The sequence below is a fragment of the Giraffa tippelskirchi genome, chromosome 10 (assembly GCF_054371585.1).
Source record: "Giraffa tippelskirchi isolate mGirTip1 chromosome 10, T2T-mGirTip1v1.2.pri, whole genome shotgun sequence".
Classification (NCBI taxonomy): domain Eukaryota; kingdom Metazoa; phylum Chordata; class Mammalia; order Artiodactyla; family Giraffidae; genus Giraffa; species Giraffa tippelskirchi.
In genome coordinates, this window is record NC_137284.1 from 64,017,158 (window position 1) to 64,039,097 (window position 21,940).

The window sequence follows — 21,940 nt, forward strand, 5'->3', positions numbered from 1 at the left end:
CTCCACCGCCTGGGAACTCGCACCGGAGAAGCGTAGGGCGCTAGGAACCCCTCCACCTCCAACCCTCCTACCCGCCTGCCTGCGGACGACGGCGCGCTCTCGGGTTTCAGGCACTGGATTTACTCGCTTTTGCATTTCTCCTGCCTCCCCCACCTCCAGGTTTTTTGGTCCACCCCTCGCGCCACGACCCCCTTTCCCCGCTTGGTCGCCAAGCCTAACCTTGCTCGCGTGGTCATGGGATGTCTAATTTCATTTGTATCTAGGCTGCTGAGAGCGCTCCTGGCTCTGTAAAGTGGATGTCAGGTGGATCTATGTTTGTGAAAGAACAAAGACTCAGCGAAGGCACCGCCGAGGAAGTTTGAGACGCGGGAGGATGCAGGCTGCGTGCTGGTACGTGCTTCTCCTCCTGCAGCCCACCGTCTACTTGGTAAGTCGCTGCCAATCCCGCGCCCCCTCGATCCCACCCTGGTTGCGAGGCCAGGCAACTGGGCGCGCGCGGGAGGAGGGTGAGGCCGTCAGTAAAGCGGGAGCGGCGTTCCTAGCGACGGTTTTGGGACAACTTTGGCAAGCTGGTCTCCGTATCCCTGTGGGATTTTCTGGGGTTTCCTGCTCCGGTACACCCTCTCCTGTGCCTGATTCTAAATCGCGACCAGGGTGCCCTAGACACCCAGAAGCCGCGGAGATAGCTGGACGGGATGCTTTATGGGGAGAGATGGCAAAGAGAAGGGGTGGAAGACAGGGAACTCTCAGCAGTTTATCCAGAGGCTTTGAAGGTAAATCCATCCGCCTAACCCCCAGCTTGGAGATGAGGCACGGAAAAGTGCGGGCAACTTTGTTGGGCTTGCGGGGTTCAGACGGGGCAAGTATAGCTGTCAGATAGGAACACCACAAGCGTTCAGACAGAGTTAGGTCCAAGTTGCTCCAGCAAATGTATAAAGGCTCCCCCTCCCTCTCCTCCCAGTCTCTCCTTTCCACTAATTCCCCAGTTCCAGTGCTGAGCCCCTTATTAGGGAGTGGCAGACCTTGTCACCAGGGAGCAAATACTGCCTAGTCCTCCCGGAGCCGAGTTTTCTGGGGTCTGGACTTTGCACACTGTTGGAACTGGGGTGTCATGGGACTTTGCACACTGTTGGAACTGGGGTGTCATGGGACGGGTGCTTAGAGGGAAGCACTCTGTCGTGGTGGTGGTGGTTGGGTAGTTTGGTAGCTGTGGGCACCGCTTGGAGCCAAGACCCAGAGCACAGTTTCTGGGGTCTGGCTTCAGGGAGGGCCAGGGACAATCTTATCCTGCTGGTGAAGTTGTGTGCCCAGGGCACGGCACTCCGTAACCCACCTCTGGGCCGCAGGAGCACACGGTGGGCTCTGGGGGCAAGAAGCACTGGGGAGGCCCGATGGGTTGAGTAGTGAATGGAGTGAGTACTGCCATTCCTTAATCCCAAGGGCTTCAGAATCCACCATCCTGGGTGCAAAAGGGCTGCTATCCCTGCAATAGAGAGCGTTTCCCAGCCGTTGTCTTGGTGCCTGTGACTTCAGGGCTGCTAGTCGCGTGAACTCTCTGGATGCTAATGAGTGTGTAAGTATACGTGTGTGAATATGAATGTGAGGGTATTTCAGCTTGAATCCAAGAAGCCTCAGCGTCTGTCTTTGCACCTTTATCGCCTGATCATGGCAGCCGCGGACGCCAGAGGGCGCTGCGCGTCAGTGTCCTCGCCTACAGGACACCTTGGGGTAAACAGGTGAAAGCTGGGGCAGCCAATCCTAAAGAACGGCCTTTCTGACTCCGTCACCGAAAGTCTGTGACTTCCCCGGCTGGAACGCAGACAGAATGCAAAAAGTGTCCTTCCCATTTCTCATCTTCAATCCATCTTGCCCCCACCTGTGTCCAGTAAACCCTCTGACATTGAGAGCTTAGAGATGCAAGGCAGAAAGTTTGGCCTAAGGAAACCCAGGAATTGTGTATTGAAAGGAAGGGGAGGGACCGCAAAGTGAAAGCGACAGAGGGGGAATATGAAGGATTCCCTTGGCCATGGAAACCCTCCTGCCCTCTGCATACCTTTACGCAAGACCTGAACCTCCGGACTGTTCCTCCGTCCTTGAACTGTGCTCATGCACGCACGGCAAAAGCTCGCGGTTGTGGTGCAGTTTATTGCTTGGAGCAAGTATTTCGATAGTCTGGAAAATAATCTATCAAAAGCAGAAGTGAAATCAATACGTTGTGTTAAATTTTAAATGTGTTTGTTGGCAGTTAAACCGTTTTCCACTCATTACAACAACAGTGCTGGATTTATTCTAATGCTCTGCGTTCTCAACAACAAGCGCATTAATTCTCCTTTAATTGTAAACTGGGAGCATTTGAAAACCATTCAGTGTGCAAATTATGCTGATTCAATTACCGTTTAGTTACAGACTTCATTACCTGAATGCCTTTTGGCAACACAGAGAAAGGAGACAATTTTTCCAGTTTCACTCAAAACCATACAAAATGTGAACAATAAAATAGAGAAGGCGATTTAGAAGTCCATTCTTTTTCTCTTGGATCTAAAGTTGTTTTGTGTGTCGGGGATTAGAAACCAGACGCACCACGAAAAACAAAAGGCTGGTGGCTGTGACCCAAGCAGTGTTTCCAGGGATTGTAGTCCCATGGTTATTTGTCGGCAAAATCCGGAGCTGTTTTCCTAGAGGAGCAAGAAGCTGATTTTTCCCATGAAGATGAATTTAGAAGGGTGAGTTGGGCAGTCAGAACAGGATGGCTTTAGGCAAGTAAATAAGAGGAAACCCTTGATTAAACCTCTAGGGCAATGAGGTGGACCGATAAGTGGTCAAAGCTTCTCTCTCCATTTATTTTATTAAATAGCAGGTACAATAACTGAATTTATCATTTCTTAGTAGTCACACCCCACAACAGCCCAGACCTCTGTAGGAAACTGCAATAGATGCCTGCAGGTTGTCAGGAAATGCTTCAATTTACACTCCAAAAAGTCAGGGGTGGCATAAACATAATTTAATTTTTCCCCTTGAATTGACACAATCCAGGGAGGAGTTTAATGAGTAATTTTTTGTGTGTCTTTATGGACTCACACAACAAGTTAAGTGACAGGGGCACTGTTTGTACCTTGTCTCATAGGTGATATTACAGTGCACCTTTCTCTTTAAGACCCTCGAAACCCAGTTATATTTCCCAAGAAATAATCACACATTATGTTTGAGTAGTAGGATTTGTTTAGGTATCTCCTGTACAACAATATTTAGGCTTCTGCTTATATAGAGAGATATGCCTTAAATACTCCCAAATTTGGGGAGATTTATTGAAAATGAAAAATAGTTCTCTAACCAGCAGCTCAGTGTTCCATATTTAAGCCACAGTTCCCTGCTTGTATTTAGGTGAATGTTCTCAGAGTATGTTTCATGGTCCAGGATTCTTTGAATGTCTGTTCTAGGTTGAATATTTTGAGTCTTTTTGTGTTTTGAGAGATCAGTCTGTCCTGTTTCAAATGAGAAGCTTATTTTAGTACTACTGCAATGGGAAGTTAATTAGAAATGTATCTGCAAAGTTACCTTCTGAAGCATATTAGCTAAGATACTCAAAAGTCACCACAGGGTTAACTCCAGCCATAAATGCAGGCAAGTGGGAAATCTTTTTTTTTTTTTAAATAGAGGCAAGGAAGTCTTCTGTTTACTGAATGTTATTGAATTGCAGATTTAAAAATCTGAAGTCAGCAGGAGAGGAACCTATAGTGTAACAATACTTGTTAAAAATAAAAAAGTCCTGCGATCTTTATTCTCCTGTCAGTTCTGGACTGATTCCAGAATATTTTCAGTATGATATAATGGGGTAACAGACAATAGCATTTTAACAGAATTGAAGCACATACTGAATAATCTAGGGAAATGTGGTTTCTGACTGTGAAGAATGGGGGTGGGTCCTACGTTGAGTTGTGAGCTGAAGGACAGGTATGGGCACACAGGGAGGGCACCTCCCAGCAAAAGTCAGAGGGGTCCTGCTTGGGGGTCACCTGTGACAATTTTCAGAGTCAAGAATTAAGTCTAATGAGCACTCCCAGGGCATGTTAACAAAAAATTTACTCAGAAACTGAATCCCAAGATTCTGACCAGAGGTTGAATGATGTTACTGTGATCAAGTCAAATATCCATAGTCTATTCTGAGAAGAGTTCCCTTGTCCTCTCAATTTAGTTTCCACCATTTCTTCTAGGAAATAAATTTGCTAATGATCTAGTTGCTTTTTAACCAAGAAGGGCAAAAAATTGAAAGTTCTTTCTAAAACTTGTCCTTAAAAAACCATTCTGATTGTCTATTCCCTCGAATTTAGGGTATCTTTAAAATATGAATTCCATGCCAGTTGTTTAATAGAGGTTAAACTGTGGTTAATATGTTTATGGAATGCTACCTCTACACTGTTAAAAGCCAGACTGTTTGGGTGAATTCCAATCTTTATGAAGATGGCTGTTAAGAAATGTGGAAACTAAGGGAAAATTAGCAGAAAAGAGACCACCAATGCTTATCCTTTGGACTAGATATATGTATTTCCCATCCTTTGAAAATTAAGCCAGCTGCCCACTGAACATTTTAATTAATTTCAGCTTATTCCTGAAAAGAGAAGCCCATTAACCACTCACAGCGGCTGTTCAGTGTTCTCTGTTAAGGCCAGTTCTTGGAGGCAGTACTGTAAGTTACCCAGTTCCACTGAATTTCCTGACTCTTCTGCCCTAGCTGAGCCTTCCCTATACGAGATTAAACCTAGCTTTGCTAGCTTTGTGAAGGAGCCTATGCCCCAGCAGCACAAAATGAGAATTCATCAGTCTCAAGACCTGTTCTAGGGCTCTGTAAGAGGAGAAGGTGTTACTATTCCAGATATTTCCCTGAAATATTCAACTCTCCACTGATCAGCAAAACAGCTCCCTGGGTGCATGGAAAGCGCTTGGCTGGTCGCACTTCTGCTCACTTCCAGGAGGATGAGAGTGGTCTGGGGCCTTCCAGTGACAGCTTTGGGGAAACCGCTTTCAGTATTAGAAGGAGAGAACTAGAATTGCTCCAACTTCCTCAGCAATATTTTCCCAGAAAGCCATTAAGTTCGTGGCTCTTTGTGTGAAGTTGATTTCCATTTGGCTTCAAATTGTTGATGGCTATTTCCTCCTTAATGAAAGTGTTGTCTGGGTGAAAAATATATCAGGTGGCAGGGAAATGGTTGATTTTTTTTTTTTTTTTTTTGAGATAGGTGCCCACTGTCTTACTTTTCTATCTGAGGGAAGATTTCCTGTAGACTAGAGAAATTGACAGTATTGTTCCGGTAATAACCACCAGCGACAATATTTTCAAGAGGGCATTTGAGTGATGAAAGCATTTGGATATTGCCTTTTCAAATAAGCAATTTTCTGGGCTTCTTTGGTTTTTATAAGGGGTGGGGGAGAAGGGGCCAGGCATTGGCAGAGGGATGCCTTCTTGGTTTCACCTAGTTCTGAAATACCCAGGTACTTGTCAGCCTTGTTTGGGATTCTGGAGTCTGAAAAGCTCTCAGTGAGTTTGACTGTCCTGGCGGTGGTATTGAGGGAATCCTTGATATCAAAAGGGAATCCTCCTCCTTGCACTCTTCTGGCCGTAGAGAAAACTGATGGAAGCTGTGAAAGTTTGTCTGCTCTCAAGTGACTAGTTAGGAAGTGTACCTTCTTTCAGATTTTTTTTTTTTTAAAGAAAATATCTAGGTTTGATTCGATTCAGGAAAGTTCCCTTAAAGCAACTCTGTGCTTTAAGAGCTTCAGATCTCATTCCAAGACCTTAACGAGTCCTCACCATTTAAATTAATAGGGAGAGGTAGGCGAGTCAGGCCGTCCGGTCAGCGACTTCCAGGAGCCGCTGGGTGGCCAGTCGGGTCTGCTCTCTCGCCTCCCCCTACATTCTTCTAGCCTGTCCTGCCGACTGTTTGCAGGAAGTTGTGATCTTGATTTATCCGCTGCTAAAGCTCGCGACCAGCTTTTTCTCTTAAGTCAGCACTAACCCCTCCCGGAGCTTGGTAAACACGGCGCGCGCGCATTTTTCTGCTGCCGATTGGCATGTTGACGACTCCGCTTGAAGGAATGTGACAATAAAGTGGGAACCAAAGCTTGGCAAGCACTTAATCAAGGATAAAAAGGTTCCGCTGTAAGGGTGTCACTCAATTTATTGTGAAAGTCGAATGAATTACGTTTAATGAAAGTGCTCCCCAGATGAATATTACTGGCAATTTCCTGAGTTGGCTCTGTCAGCTCAAGATGAGAAAATGCCAACCCAGATCAGGAAAGAGCGCCCGTCTCAATTACTATGCAAGCTTTCCAAGAGTGGCTTTTTATTGAGATGATATATACCGGCGGCTTCTTCAAGCTCCTTTGCGCGCCCAGGAGCGCGTGTGCGCATTTTCCAAGTTTGCTGTCTTACCCTCGCGGGTTGCTGGCTGTTGTTTAAACTTCTAATGAGCTCGCCGCGATTCAGCTGCGGGCTGAAAACCTAATTACTTCCTCTGTAAACAGTTTTCCCTAGTATATTTTGTTTACTACCGAGGTGGGGGCTGGCAGGGCGTGGGTGGGGGTGGGGTGGAGAGACTTCCCTTTCTCGGGACCCCTTTGTCATAGAAAGATCCTTGGCGTCTGGCCGGGGGCTCGGGGTATTGGAAGGCAAGGCGGCCCCCGAAGCGGGGGCGTTGGTGTGCGCCAGCTGTGGGGTCTCGGGAACTGCCAGAGTACAGCAAGTGCCTCTCTCGCCGCGGCTAGCGAAAACCTTCTCTGGTTCCTACTTCCTTTAAATTAATGAGGGCTTTTTACTTGCGCAAGCCGGAAATACGATTGGGAGAGGGATAGGCAGGCCGCAGCCTGAGCTCACCGATTCATCTGCATGAGAATGGGAAACCGTGAGGCTTTTCTTGGACCGTTTCTATCTCCTACAATAAGACAAATCGCTGCTTATAAAAACCTAGTGTTTCCTTAGAAACTGGCTCCTGGGGACTCGGCTCGTCCCTGCGGAACCTGACTCTGGCCGGGTCTCCCCCATCATCCCCGCCACCGTAATGGATTCTGACGGGAAGGATCCGAATCAGCGGCTCGAGGGGCGCAGAGAGAGGCTGGGCGCCTTCGCCCCACCGGAGGGAGCGGGAGTCCTCCTGACACATTCCGCCCTACGTCTCAGACCCCCTTCCCACCACTGATTTTCAAGGCCGATTCAAGTAGTCTTCTACAGTTAGAAGCGAGAAACTTCCTTCGACGTAGGCTTCGTACCCTCGTCTCGGAATCTCAGTCTTCCGACCGAAGCCTCGGAGTGTTCACGCCGGGGAAGTTGCCCAATTGGAATCCCCGCCTTCACAGCTGCGCGCTCTATTGTCTGCTTTTAGCTTCAGGTGACCTCCAGCAGTCCCAAAGGGTTTATGAAAACACAGGTGCAGCCCTCTCGTATCTGGACCCCAAGCCCTCACAGCAAAGCGTGGCATCTGGGGAGCTCCTCGTCGACGCTGTCGAGCTTCGCTGCCCCTGGGGTAGCAGGCAGAACTGCAGCGGTTCTCCGAAGGGAGGCCGCAGAGCGGAGAGGGAATGGGGCGGTGGCCGGCGGCCTGCGGCTGGGCAAGCGCGGCCCGCAGAGCGATTCTTCAGCACCGCGGACAGCGCCACAGGCTCCGCCCCACCGGGGGCCAGCAGCCCGGCCTAGCTCCCAGCCGCCTCGCAGGCTCGGCCCCTGCAAGCAGAGTGGCGCTTTCCGCGGACTCCATGCTACCGCCCAGTCGCGACCTTAACGACCCGCCTCCCCCTCCCAGTTCACTAAGCTGAACTGAACTGAAATGAACTGAAGCTCCGATCGCTAGGTCCCCGAGGTTTCTTGAGGTCCTCTCATTAGCACCCCTTCTCCCGCCCCCTCCCAGGTTGCGGCGTCACGTGTTTGCCACAGAATTTGTCCCCAAGAAGATGAATCCTTCTTTTACTCCACTTTCTCCTCCCCTGCCCCTCTTCCCTCACACAGTTTGTTGAATCTAGCCCTCCTCCCAAACAGAAACGCGAATCCAGTGAGGTAAAGCTGTAAGTGCCTTTAACAATGTAAAAGCCTCTTTTGACAGACAAGGAAACTGAGGTAGTAGGAAGAGAATCAACTATCTCGAAAGAGTAAAACCAAGTGGGGAAAAGTGATTCCCGCACTATCTCCCACCTGCGGGGAGCATGGCTGAGGCCCTCAAGTCCCCCTCAGGGATGTGCGCCTTTAAAAAGCAGCGAGGGTTGGGGTGGGGCGAGGGGTCCTAATTATTATGAATTTACAAAGGAGCAATAATTATTCACGGAGAGCAGGAGAAGCCTCGGACCGAGCAAGGGAATCGATATATTTGCTATCGAAAGTGCCTGGCTTGCCTTTAATGCAGACGAATGGGGATGTAGCCTCATTATTTTCCGTGGTTAGGCTCCCCGGCGTGGGGCCTGAAGCAGCGTGGAATCTATCATCATTAGATCCAGGATGGGAAGAGGGGTAATTTGTCCTTGTTTACTTAGCAAAACAAACATCCCACCAACCCTAGCCCCTCAAACACGGATACACAGCCGTCATCCCTCTTCTTCTTCCCCTCCCCTCGCCCCCTTGCTCCAGCTGCTGTTGCACACTCCCCCGGGGCCTTCCACAGCGCTCCAGAGCGGACACCGCGGTCACTTAAAGTGCGCGCAGTTCCTCCTCGGCGGCGGTCACACGTTGATTTCGTCCAGAAATAAGCCGGAGAGTACCGAGCGTTGGCGCTAGGGGTTCGCTGTGTCAAAGGCGAAGGTTGGCGGGGAAGTTCAGTCCTTTGCTCTCGCCCCTTGCGTCAGAGTCAGCCCTTTCTGGACGCCCGATTCTGCAAATCCCCGCAGTATTAAAGGAGCAGCGGTCTGGCAGGTAGTGCTCCATCAACCCGTGTGAGAAGCCAGCTTGGAAAAAATGGAAACCCGTGAGAGGAGAACGAATCTGGAGGCGAAGAGAGGTCGGAAATTGAATAGAAAGGGAAGAGAAGGTTTAAGCATAACGCCTCCAGGGTATTCTCGAGGGCCCAGTGAGAACGGCCTCTTCTTACTCCAGGTGAGATGCTGGCCTTTTGCCTGCAGGCCAGCCAGGTGCAGTTTTCCAGGAGTGGGAGTGGGCCCCACATGCGCTCACTGAAGTCGCTGAACTGTTGAGGGTCCTGCCTAGTAGATTGCATAGCGTTTCCTCATTTCTCTTCCTTTGTGGAGCCCTCACTCCACGGCACAGTCTTTCTCACTCTCAGGAGTTGCCTGACATTTCTGGTAGGCCCTTGCTGGGATAAAACTTGTATTCCTGTACAAGTGTCTTCACTGTTCTTTAAAGTGAGGGGTGTGTGTGTGTGTGTGTGTGTGTCTGCGTTTGAGTGCTGGTCTTCATCTGACCGGCCTTCCCTTGTTTAGCACATCAGTGCTGCAGAGAAGATAGGGAGCAGCCCTTAAAAGAAACCTCTAACTCCACCTCCTTAATTGCAGTAAAACTATGATAATTATAGTGACATTTATAATAACATTGATAAGAACAAAATTTAAAATTGTAGCCTTCCTTCCAGTCACTGAATAATAATACTATCCTTCTCCTCTGGGATTTTCTTTTCTTCAGAGCCCAGCCTTTCATGGTATATTGTGACTACTCAGTGTCTTTGCTTCCTTGCGGGCAGAGACAGCCAGCCAGCACAATACCAGGACTCTATGATTTATTGGCATCTTTTCCCCCACCATCTTCATTTTCAGAGGCTTTATAATTAAACTCTGTGAGATGTATGTAGCATAAATCCAGTGGCGGACCTGTTTATTTATATTTATATAGCCTACCGAGAAGGGAAAATTAAGGAAGTGCTTATATTGTGGTAATAAGTCTGCTTTGATATTAACAGAAATATCCCTTTAATTTACTTTTCTCAAGTCTGGTAAAAGACTGTATTTATGAAACCAGACCCTATCCCATAGTCATGGATATAGTTAAGGAGAGATCCCAGTCAAGTGAAAGACATCTTTATTAGCTTGTACTAACTTAGTGGAAAAAAAGGCCAGGCAAACCACTCGCTGGAAATACATACTAGGCTAAACATGGCAAAGTTGTAGTATGATGTGGGGAGCTGAGCAGCTAGCTGGACACAGCTACAAAGAAAGCCCCGCATTTTTCTGCTTCTTGCTGCCTCTGACCCATCACATCGCACATTTACAAACAGAGTAATAGGGCCTTCCAGAGCCAGCATAGAGACATCATGCTATACATCAACAGGAATATTAATAAAACTGACAGTCTTGGGCTAAAAGGAAGGAGGCACAGATTTCCTTCTCTAAGATAAATTATTTCCAGAAAGATTATGATAGAAAGTCTTGTGAAAAGGTCCTGGCTTAGAAGAGCCTTTTCTATGTACAGGTTAAATACACTTACACATGTAAGAACAAGACTTGGTATACATCTGTACATATACTCTTTGAAGGAGTCCATGGAAAATTATAATGGGGAATTCTTTTCTTTTTGTAAGTCGTTGGACTTGAAATTCCAACTTGAGTCTGACAGTACCATTTCCTTGACAGGGATATAGTACCTGATACTGCACTGTCGTCCTGTTTACGTCAGTATTTTCAGCTGTAGAATGAACACAGCTTGGGTGAGGAAGAGCTATTGGCACAATAGCTGGAATTTTGTGAAGTATATATATGCCAACCTCTCCAACAGAACTTTGGAAAATGATACTTCTCCTTGTAACCTTGTAGCTGAATGCTATTAGAGGCCCACAGGTATATAAAACAGCTTATATAAAATTAATGGACTGCTTTACATTCACAAGCTCTTACTTGTGAAGCCCTTGTAAAAAATCACATCCATTTAAAATAGGAAGAATATAAAGTCAGGTTTGGTGTGCAATCAGTAGTTTTAAATGGTTTGGTGAAATATTTGTTTTGAGTGAGTTTGACAATGTGATGGAAATTTATTGTTCACCTTTGTTCGCTGATGTGCTAGTTCTAAGGCTGCTTCTTCTTTTATGTACTTGGACAGTTTTGAAACTGATTATAAGGTTCAAAGGCAACATCGAAGTACATAATTGAAATTTTAGGAAAGATGCACTTATTGACTTAGTAGGTTGCAAAGAGATCCATGAGTTACCATGAAGTTACACACACACACACACACAAACACACATACACACACACACAAAATACCCTCCAACATTGCATTTTTGTTTTGTTTAAAATGATCAACAAGGGAGGTGGGAGGGGTGTTCAGGATGGGGAACACATGTAAACCCATGGCTGATTCATGTCAATGTATGGCAAAAACCACTACAATATTGTTAAGTAATTAGCCCCCAACTAAAATAAATAAATTAAAAAAAATGATCAACAATATACTTATTGGCACTGTATAACTGGATATTCTATATGTATTTTTGAATGAGAAAATGGAATCTAGTGCCTGATACTGCACTGCTCTATGCAGTTTGTTTTAAGTTAGCATCAAATTTCATAAAAATAGACTTTTGAATATAATGAAATTATTAAAATAAATCTCTTCTTGTTTTTCATTCATGTGGGCAAAATTTAGAAAAACAAGAGATCCTCATTCTTTTTTCCCTCCAAACATATATTAAAGATGACATTTTTCTTTAATCTGTTACTTGGTTTATGATCTCAAAGACAAGCCATAAGCCCCACTATGGATATTTTTTTCCTTACTGTGCATTTCATTTGGGGAATGAAACATTTTTTTTCCTCCTACCTTATTGAACTGAGAATTTAATTATACACAGCGTGAAAGCATAGTGACATTTTCAAAATCTTCTTCCTCCTTCCCCCCACTTCACTCGGAGTTTACTGGGTAAACTTCTAGAATAGTCATACTTTTTTTTTCTCCTTGTAAAAATGGCCACTAGACTCCTGTGTTAATATCTCTAAATGAGAAACAATTCTCTAGTTTTCCAATCATCTACATGCATTGCTAATGCTGCTCAATATTTGATAGAATACTCTTTAAAACATGTGTTGGATTACATGAGATTCATTATATTTTTTGTTTGAGAAGCTTTCAATGAAAATGCCACAATTAATCCCAGGTTTGATTCTAAAACTGAACTGTAGAATGATGAGTTGTGATTTGTTGTTGAAGCAGCCACGGTGTTGGTAATAGGACCGACTACATGGTCTCTGAAATTGGAAATATAAAATACCTTTACTCACATATTTTTTACAATTAGTTTGTGAATAGTTTTTTGTACCAGGACACCATCATTTATTGTCTTTCAGAATTAAATGCAGAGAAAGATGCAAACCACTGCATATGAAAAGACGTTATTCATGTGTAGTTAGTGTAGTATTTCTCTGGTCTTGATGTGAAACTTAATTGCTGTTGATGTCGAGATTTTGCAGAACATGGCAGAGTTTTTGCCTCTTTCACAAGAAATATGTAATTGAATGATGAGTGCCTTGTGTTAGATTTTTAACCTTACTTCTTTGGGTTTAATAAGGCAGAGTTATGAATAGCTGTACCAGAGGCAGCCACCATCTCTAGCCATTATCAAACTAAAGCAGATCTGGCAGCAGCACGTGTGAGCTGAGCACCGTTTCCGGATCTGCAGCTCTGCTCTCAGGCTGAAAGCCTCTGGAGTGTGAAAGCAGGAAAAGTGAATGATTTGGCCTGAGATGTTTAATCCTGCCTTGCATTCTTGACTGAAATCCTTCACAATTAGAACAGCTCTAATTAATGTGTGGCCAGATGGATTTGCATATTTCTCAGATTGATGGTTTCCCCCCTCCGCCCCCCAGACAAATGCTGAAAAAAATAAGAAGTTTTAACAGAAAATCGACACACCCAAAGATGGCTGATATGCTCCCAGAGACCACTACTGCAAGCTAGGTGGATGATATCCTGGCATCTGTGCAATGTCAACACTGAATTCATGGTAGGAACGGAAGAGTTATGATGAGAAAGTAGGGGACTTCCTGGTCCAGAGAAGACTTGGCCACAGGAGAGAGAAAATAGGCCCTGTTCAGTCAATTCAGATCTCTCTTCTTCCTTTCTCTCCCTTCCCTTATCTCTCACTTCAATTCTTAAGGGAAAAGGTATTGATAAAACACTTATTGGGAGAAAGTGAAAAAGTGAGAGTGTTAATTGCTTTGTGGTGTCTGACTCTTTGTGACCCCCTGGACTGTAGCCCACCAGATTCCTCTGTCCATGGAGTTCTCTAGGCAAGAATACTGGAGTGGGTTGCCATTCTCTTCTCTAGGAAATCTTCCCGACTCAGGGAGTGAACCTGGGTCTCCTGCATTGCAGGCAGATTCTTTATCATCTGAGCCATCAGGAAAGCCCCAATAGAAGAAAAGAGAATGACAAGGTATTTTCTTAATTTTATGACCTTGGACAAACTTTTTAACTTCTCAAATCTTAATTACCTAATCTGTAAAATGATGCTAACACTACCTCCTGCTCCACAGAGTTGTTATTGAGTATTAACCTCAATAATGTGCTACAGAGAGCTTAGAAAGGTGGCTGGCACATGGCAGGGGCAAATCAATAGTAAAGAAAGAAGGAGGAGGGAAAGGTTTATGAACCAGGTTCCCACGCTCCCAGCACATCTATTCCAGGGATGACACACATCTCGACCCTAAGACCGAGCTCATCTTTTGTTGCCCTCTTGTAGCTGGTTGACTGCTGGATAGTTCGCCCAGGGCTGCCCAGTAAGCCTTATGAATTTAATGGGGACAATAACCATTGTGATTAAAACAAAAGCAAATTGCCATTTCTACAACAACTATCCAAGTGTTTATAGAAAAGAACAGACTGCCCAATTGAAATGAGAATTCTTGTGATGTTTTAATTTTAGGTGGCAAGCACTGTGGACAGTTATTAAGATCTAATTTTAAGTATTGATTAATTTTTGGACACTACTTGCTTTTATTTACTTTTAACACTTGACATTCTTTTAAAATTTGCATACAAGGTAATGCAAATGTACAGCCCACTGGGTTTTAAAGTCCAAGGACGTCTGGACAGGGGATACAAGCTGCTTTTCTGCTCTGAAGTTCATTCTAGCTGCACGCTTGGATGTGGTAGCACATTAACCCCCTCAGAAGTACTAGATGGAATAGTTTAGTGGGATGAGAGACAGCACCCGTCCCATATGCTGCTCAAAATATCTCCTGTAGGCTGCCATATGCCTTCTTCCAAGGCATTGTTCTGGGTACCCAGGAAGGGTTCCTACAAAGAGACAGTATTTTGTGTCTTGGATTTGACTTGAGAGTGAGGAAGGTGTGGAGATGACTGCAAAAGATAAAATCTCCTTTCTTGTTTACACCCTGAGCCAAGCACTGTGCCTGGTTTTTGCATTGCTTTTTTATTTTTATTTTTATTTATTTTTTTACCCTCGCTCCCCCCCCTGCATTGCATTTTTAAAAATTTAGTTCCCTGGCTACCGTTAATATCAATGAGGTACTGTTAATATCATTGGGCTTCCTCAGTGGCTCAGTGGTAAAGAATCCACCTGCAGTGCAGGAGACAATGCAAGAGAGGTGGGTTTGATCCCTGGGTCGGGAAGATCCCCTAGAGAAGGACATGGCAACCCACTCCAGCACTCTTGCCTGGAGAATCCCATGGACAGAGCATCCTGGAGGATTACAGTCCATAGAGTCCCAAAGAGTCAGACAAGACTGAAGTAACTTAGCACACACACGCATGCAACCACATGTATTAATGAGGCATATACTCTAGTTTTTCTTATGGCTTTTATCATTGAGAGTCCTGTTTTTCTGACAGCTGGTCAGGTACAGCAGAGGATGCAAACCTATATTATTTCCCATATTATTTTATAAGCAAAATCTTTGCACATTTGTGCAAACTAAGAAAGTTTTAAAAACTGGTCTAGCTTAATACCTTACAGTCAAGATAGCCCCAAACCTTTAACTAGCTTAGCATAGGCATTTTTACTGTGGCTTGGATATGTGATTTAAAAGTAAAATAGAAAAATACTCCCAAAATATTTTATAAAATTACTCAGTCTATGTTGAATTTAGGAAATTTTCTATTTCTAAAGAATAAAAGTAGATCCAAGATGTTCCTGCCCAAAGCGGAAGCCCTCTGGCATGAGATGAGGGTAGAGAGTCTGGCTTCATTTCAGTCTTGTACTACATTTGACCTTGGGAGAGCTCAGTTATGCCTTGGGGCAAAAAAATGAAATGTTCCATTTTGCAGCAGTATCATCCTTCACCTTTATGTGGATTTAAAAATGTAAATAAAATTGCTTTCTGTAAATGGTATACATGAAGGTCATATTCATATTCTCTGCAAGGATTCAAAATGCCATTTGACCCATCATTGGCTCAATAGATAATAATGTATTCTATTAGTTTCTAGTAATCTACTTTTTAAGCATTTTATGACCCAATATTTTTACCCTTAGTTCCTAGTTTGTGAAATAAGAGATCAGAAATAAACCTTCTAGCATTTCATTGTAGATTTATTTATAGAATGTAGGCTTTCAACTTTGAACTTTTAAAAATGCCAAATCTTCCCAGAATACAGTCGGGCTGAAAAATCTGCGATGAGAGAAGAATGTGCTTTTGAAAAATTTTGAGGGCTCAAGCTTATTCTAATTATTATTGCTGTTCCTTTCCTTGTAGGTCAGTCAGGAAATGAGGTTTGAGAACCTTCATAACAGAGTGCAACCAATGGACTTAGAAAGTAAAGTAACTGCTCTTTTGAGAGAGATGGTGTTTGAATTCTTTTCCTTGAAATGTGGATAATAAGACTCTGATAGATCCTTGTATTTAATTGTCATGATTTTGATCGTTAATGACTTTTGATTGCTTCTTCTGGAGGCACCTGTCAGCCGTTTCCGAAGCACAGATGGCTTTATCAGCAGCAGTAGGAGTTCCTTTTTCTTACTAACCTTGAGCTGAACAAATTATTTTTGGTAAGATGAGCAGACCAATGTCATCACAAGTTTTCTTGTCTTTGGGAGATTATGTTGCTTTTTGAATAATGAATTGAGATCTCTCTGTTTCAAAAACTCCCAACTGTTATTTTAAATTGTAAAGTGTGTTAGTCATGAGTATTCTCTGAGTAGATACATTATGAATATTCAATGACCAAGGTCATAAAACAAAGATGATAATATACCCATTTGCTTGAGGCAGTCTTGTTTTATGCCTATCATCTATATCAAAAATACCTTCTCACTACTTTCACTAGTGTTTTGGTGTAGATAATAAATTATATGGTCATCTTATATACAACTTAATCTTCAATGGCTGAGAAAGGTTGATTACAAGTCTTTATGAAAGGCTTATGATTAGGAAATATTGTTGAATAGACAAGAAAATCATTCCCATCTTTTATGCTCTGTTTCTATGGGACATTCAGGGTCTTCATGAACTTGGGTAAACAGAGTTCACTACCATAATGTGCTCCATGGAATGTATCCCATACTCTTTATTTAAAAATCTGGTAACATTTAAAATATTTGTACTATACAGTCATGGAAAAAGCAGATAGAAAAGGACTGGATTATTAGCCACACACAGGTCTTGCAGGGTGGTACCTGCATGGAGAATTGCTTTGGTCCAGGGCCCAGAGACTGAATATTACCAGTGTTAACTCTAAGAAATAGACTCACTGTAACAAGAAGATCATGTTGATAATGCCCTTTTGCTGTGAGAAGAATATCTGAAATACTATTCAGACCACTTTCCTTTCATTATGGTAATTCTGGAGAATCCAATTGGTAACTAAAATTTTATACACACATATTCTGAAGCTGTATAGTCAAAGCTATGGTTTTCCCAGTAGTCATGTATGGATGTGAGTGTTGGACCATAAATAAGGCTGAGTGCTGAAGAATTGATGTCTTCGAACTGTGGTGCTGGAGAAGACTCTTGAGAGTTCCTTGGACTGTAAAGAAATCAAACCAGTCAATCCCAAAGGAAATAAACCCTGAATATTCATTGGAAGGACTGATGCTGAAGCTGAAGCTCTAGTACTTTGGCCACCTGATGTGAAGAGCTGACTCACTGGGATAGACCCTGATACAGGGAAAGGTTGAAGGCTGGAGGAGACAGGGACGACAGAGGATAAGATGGTTGGTTGCATCACCAACTCAACAGACATGAGTTTGAGCAAACTCTGGGAGATGGTGAAGGACAGGGAAGCCTGGCGTGCTGCAGTCCATGGGGTTGCAAAGAGTCAAACATGACTGAGTGACTGAAAAACAACAAAACTTCATATACATATATGTGTGTGTGTGTGTGTGTGTGTGTGTGTGTGTGTATGTAAGCCATATATACATATGGTTTCCCTGGTAACTCAGCAATAAAGAAGCTACCTGCTAATGCAGGAGATGTGGGTTAAATCCCTGGTCCAGGAAGATTCCCTGGAGAAGGAAATGGCAACCCACTCCAGTATTCTTTTCTGGGAAATCCTGTGGACAGAGGAGCCTGGCCAGCTACAGTCCCTGTGGTTACAAAAGAGTTGGGCACAACTTAGGGACTAAACAATAACAACTGTCTATATATATATATATATGTATATATGTTTGACTTTGGGGTTACTTCAGAAGAGGCATAACAGAACCCAGAGTAGAGTCAAAGGTTCCCTTTTTCTGTCTTGTGTCTTCCTATCCTTGGGAGTTCTGAGCATGCATCACCTTGTTTGCCTCTCTGAATCCTTGTTTTCTATGCTGACAAACCCATTTGGTCTTTTTGATACATTTTTCACTAGATGTTTTACTGTCACTGATGAAAGTTCAAACAGCTGCTCCTGTGGACCTATTGAATATTCTTCCTATTCCCATTTTTTATTTTCTTACATATTCCAGAGGCACTAATTTCTTCCTTAATGTCTTGGTTCTTGATGGGCTAGAACCTAATTGACACCCTTGATCCTTCATCATGTTTTACATCTTTTTTTTAGGGCTCTGCATGGCCTTGAGACTAGGAATGTGAATACATGATGTTGATTTAATAGGTTTCTTTTTTCGCACCTCTACTCAGGGGCTATTCATAATGGGTAATTCAAGCAATTAGGCAAAGTCATTTAGTGTGTAGGGGATGAGGGGAGAAGATGGTATTTTCCATGCCTCTGTGCAAATGCTTGTTCTGTTTTTATAGTACACATCCGGTAGGCATGTGCTTGGTTTTTCCAGTTTTCATGGGATGATAGAAGTTGGTGCCTGATAAAGCATTAGAAGAAGTGGGGGATAGGGTGAGGTGGCTGTGGGGATTGATACCAGAAGCACTTCACACATTCTCTTGTGTTTTGCAAATGTACAGACTGAAGTTAAGTGGACCCTCCTAGATAAGAAGCGTCCATGCAGATTGCTCCTTCTGATGGTTCAGGACATGAGTGTGCTTCTTACTTTGCTTTTCTGGGAAAATTTCATGAGGTATTGTTCCCTGGGAATCTAATTTGTAAAAATTTCATTTTTATTTTTCATTGTGGTAAAATGTATATATATATAACATAAAACCTACTATCTTAACCACTTTTGAGTGTACAGTTCAGTGTTGTTAAGTATCTTCACATTGTTGTGCAACCAATTGCCAGAGATCTTTTCATCTTGCAAAACTCTATCTATATCCATTAAACAACAACTCTCCATTTCTCCCTCCCTCCAGGCCTTGGCAAATACCATTGTGCTTTCTGTCTCTTTGAATTTGACTACTCTAAGTATCTCTTATAAGTGGAGTCTTATAATATTTGTCCTTTGGTGATGGCGCTTATTTCTCTTAGCATAAAGCCCTCTAGATTCATCCATGTTCTAGAATGTATCAAAATTTCCTTCTTTTACAATAAATTTACTTAATCTGACAAAATTTATCAACTTTTTTTATTATTTGTTGATTTTGAGTCATATAAAACTTTGGCCTACACCCAGATAATATAACAATTCATCCATATTTTCTTCTTGCACATATTTGGTTTTACTTTTTTACATTTAGAACCCTGATCCATTTTACATTTGTGTCTTACATATGGTGTTGTATTAATCTAATTTTATTTTTTCAAATGGCTAACCAGACATTCTGGCATCATTTATTTAAAATTCTACATTTGCTTTGGTGATTTCAGATGATGATTTTTTCATATGCTGAATATCCTTGCATCTTTTTCTCATCCGTTGGTCTGTTTGCCTCTGTATGCACCAGTACGACACTGTGTTAATTAAAAAGGCTGTCTTCTTCTTCTTGTTGTTCAGTCACCTCAGTCGTGTCTGACTCTTTGTGACCAAATGGACTGCAACACGCCAGGCTTCCCTGTCCTTCACCATCTCCCAGAGTTTGCTCAAACTCATGTCTGTTGAGTTGGTGATGCCATCCAACCATCTCGTCCTCTATTGTCCCCTTCTCCTCTGGCCTTCAATTTTTCCCTGTATCAGAGTCTTTTCTAATGAGTCAGTGTTTTGCATCAGGTGGCCAAAGTATTAGAGCTTCAGCTTCAGCATCAGTCCTTCCAATGAATATTCAGGATTGATTTCCTTTAGGATTGACTGGTGTGATCTCTTTACAGTCCTAGGGATTCTCAAGAGTCTTCTCTAACACCGCAGTTCAAAATCATCAGTTCTTTGGTGCTCAGCCTTCTTTATGGTCCAGCTCTCACATCCATACACGACCACTGGAAAAACCATAGCTTTGACTAGATAAGCCTTTGTTGGCAAAGTAATGTCACTGCTCTTTAATATGCTGTCTGGGTTAGTCATAACTATTCTTCCAAGGAGCAAGCGCCTTTTAATTTCCTGGCTGCAGTCACAATCTGCAGTGATTTTGGAGCCCAAGAAAGTAAAGTCTGTCACTGTTTCCATTGTTTTCCCATCTATTTGCCGTGAAATGATGGGATGCCGTGATCTTAGTTTTCTGAATGTTGAGCTTTAAGCCAACTTTTTCACTCTCCTCTTTCACTTTCATCAAGAGGCTCTTTAGTTTCTCTTCACTTTCTGCCATAAGGGTGGTGTCATCTGCATATCTGAGGTTATTTATATTTCTCCCAGCAATCTTGATTCCAGCTTGCGCTTCATCCAGCCTAGCATTTCACATGATATACTCTCCATATAAGTTAAATAAGCAGGGTGACAATATATAGCCTTGGCGTCCTCCTTTCCCAATTTGGAACCAGTCTGTTTTTCCATGTCTGGTTCTAACTGTTGCTTCTTGACCTGCATACAGGTTTTGCAGAAGGCAGGTAAGGTGGTCTGATATTCCCATCTCTTGAAGAATTTTCCACAGTTTGTTTTGATACACACAGTCAAAGGCTTTAACATAGTCAATAAAGCTGAAGTAGATGTTTTTCTGGAATTCTCTTTCTTTTTCTATGATCCAACAGATGTTGGCAAGTTGATCTCTGGTTCCTTTAACTTTATTTTATGTCTGTTGGAGCTGGTTCTCTCTCGTAGTATTTTTTTTTTCTCAGCTTTATTGAGACATAACTGACATATAACATTGTATACATTTTAAGATAGAATGTAGAATATGATGATTTTGGTGGTGCTAGTGGTAAAGAACCCACCTGCCAATGCAGGAGACATAGGTTCGATCCCTGGGATGGGAAGATCCCCTGGAGGAGGACATGACAACCCACTCCAGTATTCTTGCCTGGAGTATCCAATGGACAAAGGAGACTGTCGGGCTATAGCCCATAGGGTCGCAAGACTGAAGTGACTTAGCGTGCACACACACACACACACAAACACACACATATATATAAATATATAGGGAAATATTTACCACCATATGGTTTGTTAATATATCCCTCACCTCATATAATTACCATTTCATTGTTGTTATTGTTGTTTTAGTGAGAACATTATTGCTCTACTCTCACAGCAACTTTCAAGTTTATAATATAGTATTGTTAATTATGGTCGCCATAGTGTACATTAAAAACTTCCTTGGTAGCTCAGATGGTAAAGCGTCTGCCTACAATGTGGGAGACCTGGGTTCGATCCTTGGGTCGGGAAGACCCTCTGGAGAAGGAAATGGCAGCCCACTCCAGTATTTTTGCCTGGAGAATCCCTTGGACAGAGGAGCCTGGTGGGCTACAGTCCATGGGGTCACAAAGAGTTGGACATGACTGAGCGACTTCACTTTAGTGTACACTGGACTTCCCAGGTGGCACTAATGGTAAAGAACCCACCTGCCAGTGCAGGAGACGTGAGACACAGCTTTGATCCCTAGGTCAGGAAGATCCCCTGGAGGAGGGCTTGGCAACCCACTCCAGTATTCTTGCCTGGGGAAGCCCATGAACAGAGGAGACTGGTGGGCTAAAGTCTATGCCTCAAAGAGTCAGACTCGACTGAAGTGACTGAGCACGTAGCGTACATTAGATCCATCCCTGCAACTTATCTTGTAACTGAACGTTTGTACCCTTTGACCAACCTCTCCCCATTTTCCCACCCCTCAGCCCCAGCAACTACCATTCTACTCATTGTTTTGATTAGTTTGATGTTTTTAGATTCCACATATCAGTAATATCATTTGTCTTTCTCTATATGACTTACTTCACTTAGCATAATGCCCTCGAAGTCCATGTTGTCACAAAGACAGGATCTTCTCTTTTTGTTTGCTGAATAATAGTCTCATTGTGTATGTATGTGTGTGTCTATATCTATATCTTACTTGTTTTTATCCACGCATCTGACAACGGACACTTAGGTTGTTTCCATGTCTTAGCTATTGTGAATAGTGCTTCAGGGGACATTGGAGTGTGGATGTCTCTTTGAGATAGTGATTTCATAGTTTTTGGATATATACCCAGAAATGGGATTGCTAGATCATGTGGTAATTCTATGTTTAACTTTTGAAAAATCTCCATATTTTTTCCTGAGTGGTTGTACTGATTTGCATTCCCATCGATGGTATGCTGAGGTTGCCTCTTTTCAACATCCTCACTGGCATTTATATCTTTATTTTTTGATAATAACCATTCTAACAGGTGTGACTT

The 21,940-nt window shown here is 43.2% G+C and overlaps 1 protein-coding gene across 3 annotated transcripts in view; it reads left to right on the forward strand.

The window, feature by feature from the left end:
• The window catches only part of NXPH1 (neurexophilin 1), a 469,360-nt gene that overhangs the window by 121,732 nt on the left and 325,688 nt on the right, over positions 1 to 21,940 (forward strand). For 2 of the 3 annotated variants that reach the window (XM_081531714.1, XM_081531715.1), the window contains one exon: positions 264 to 427. The exons of the other annotated variant lie outside the window; for it this stretch is intronic. In XM_081531714.1, the coding sequence (XP_081387840.1) occupies positions 374 to 427 (54 nt within the window). In that variant the 5' untranslated portion in view covers positions 264 to 373. The remainder of the gene's footprint in view (positions 1 to 263; positions 428 to 21,940) is intronic. 3 annotated transcript variants of the gene reach the window in all.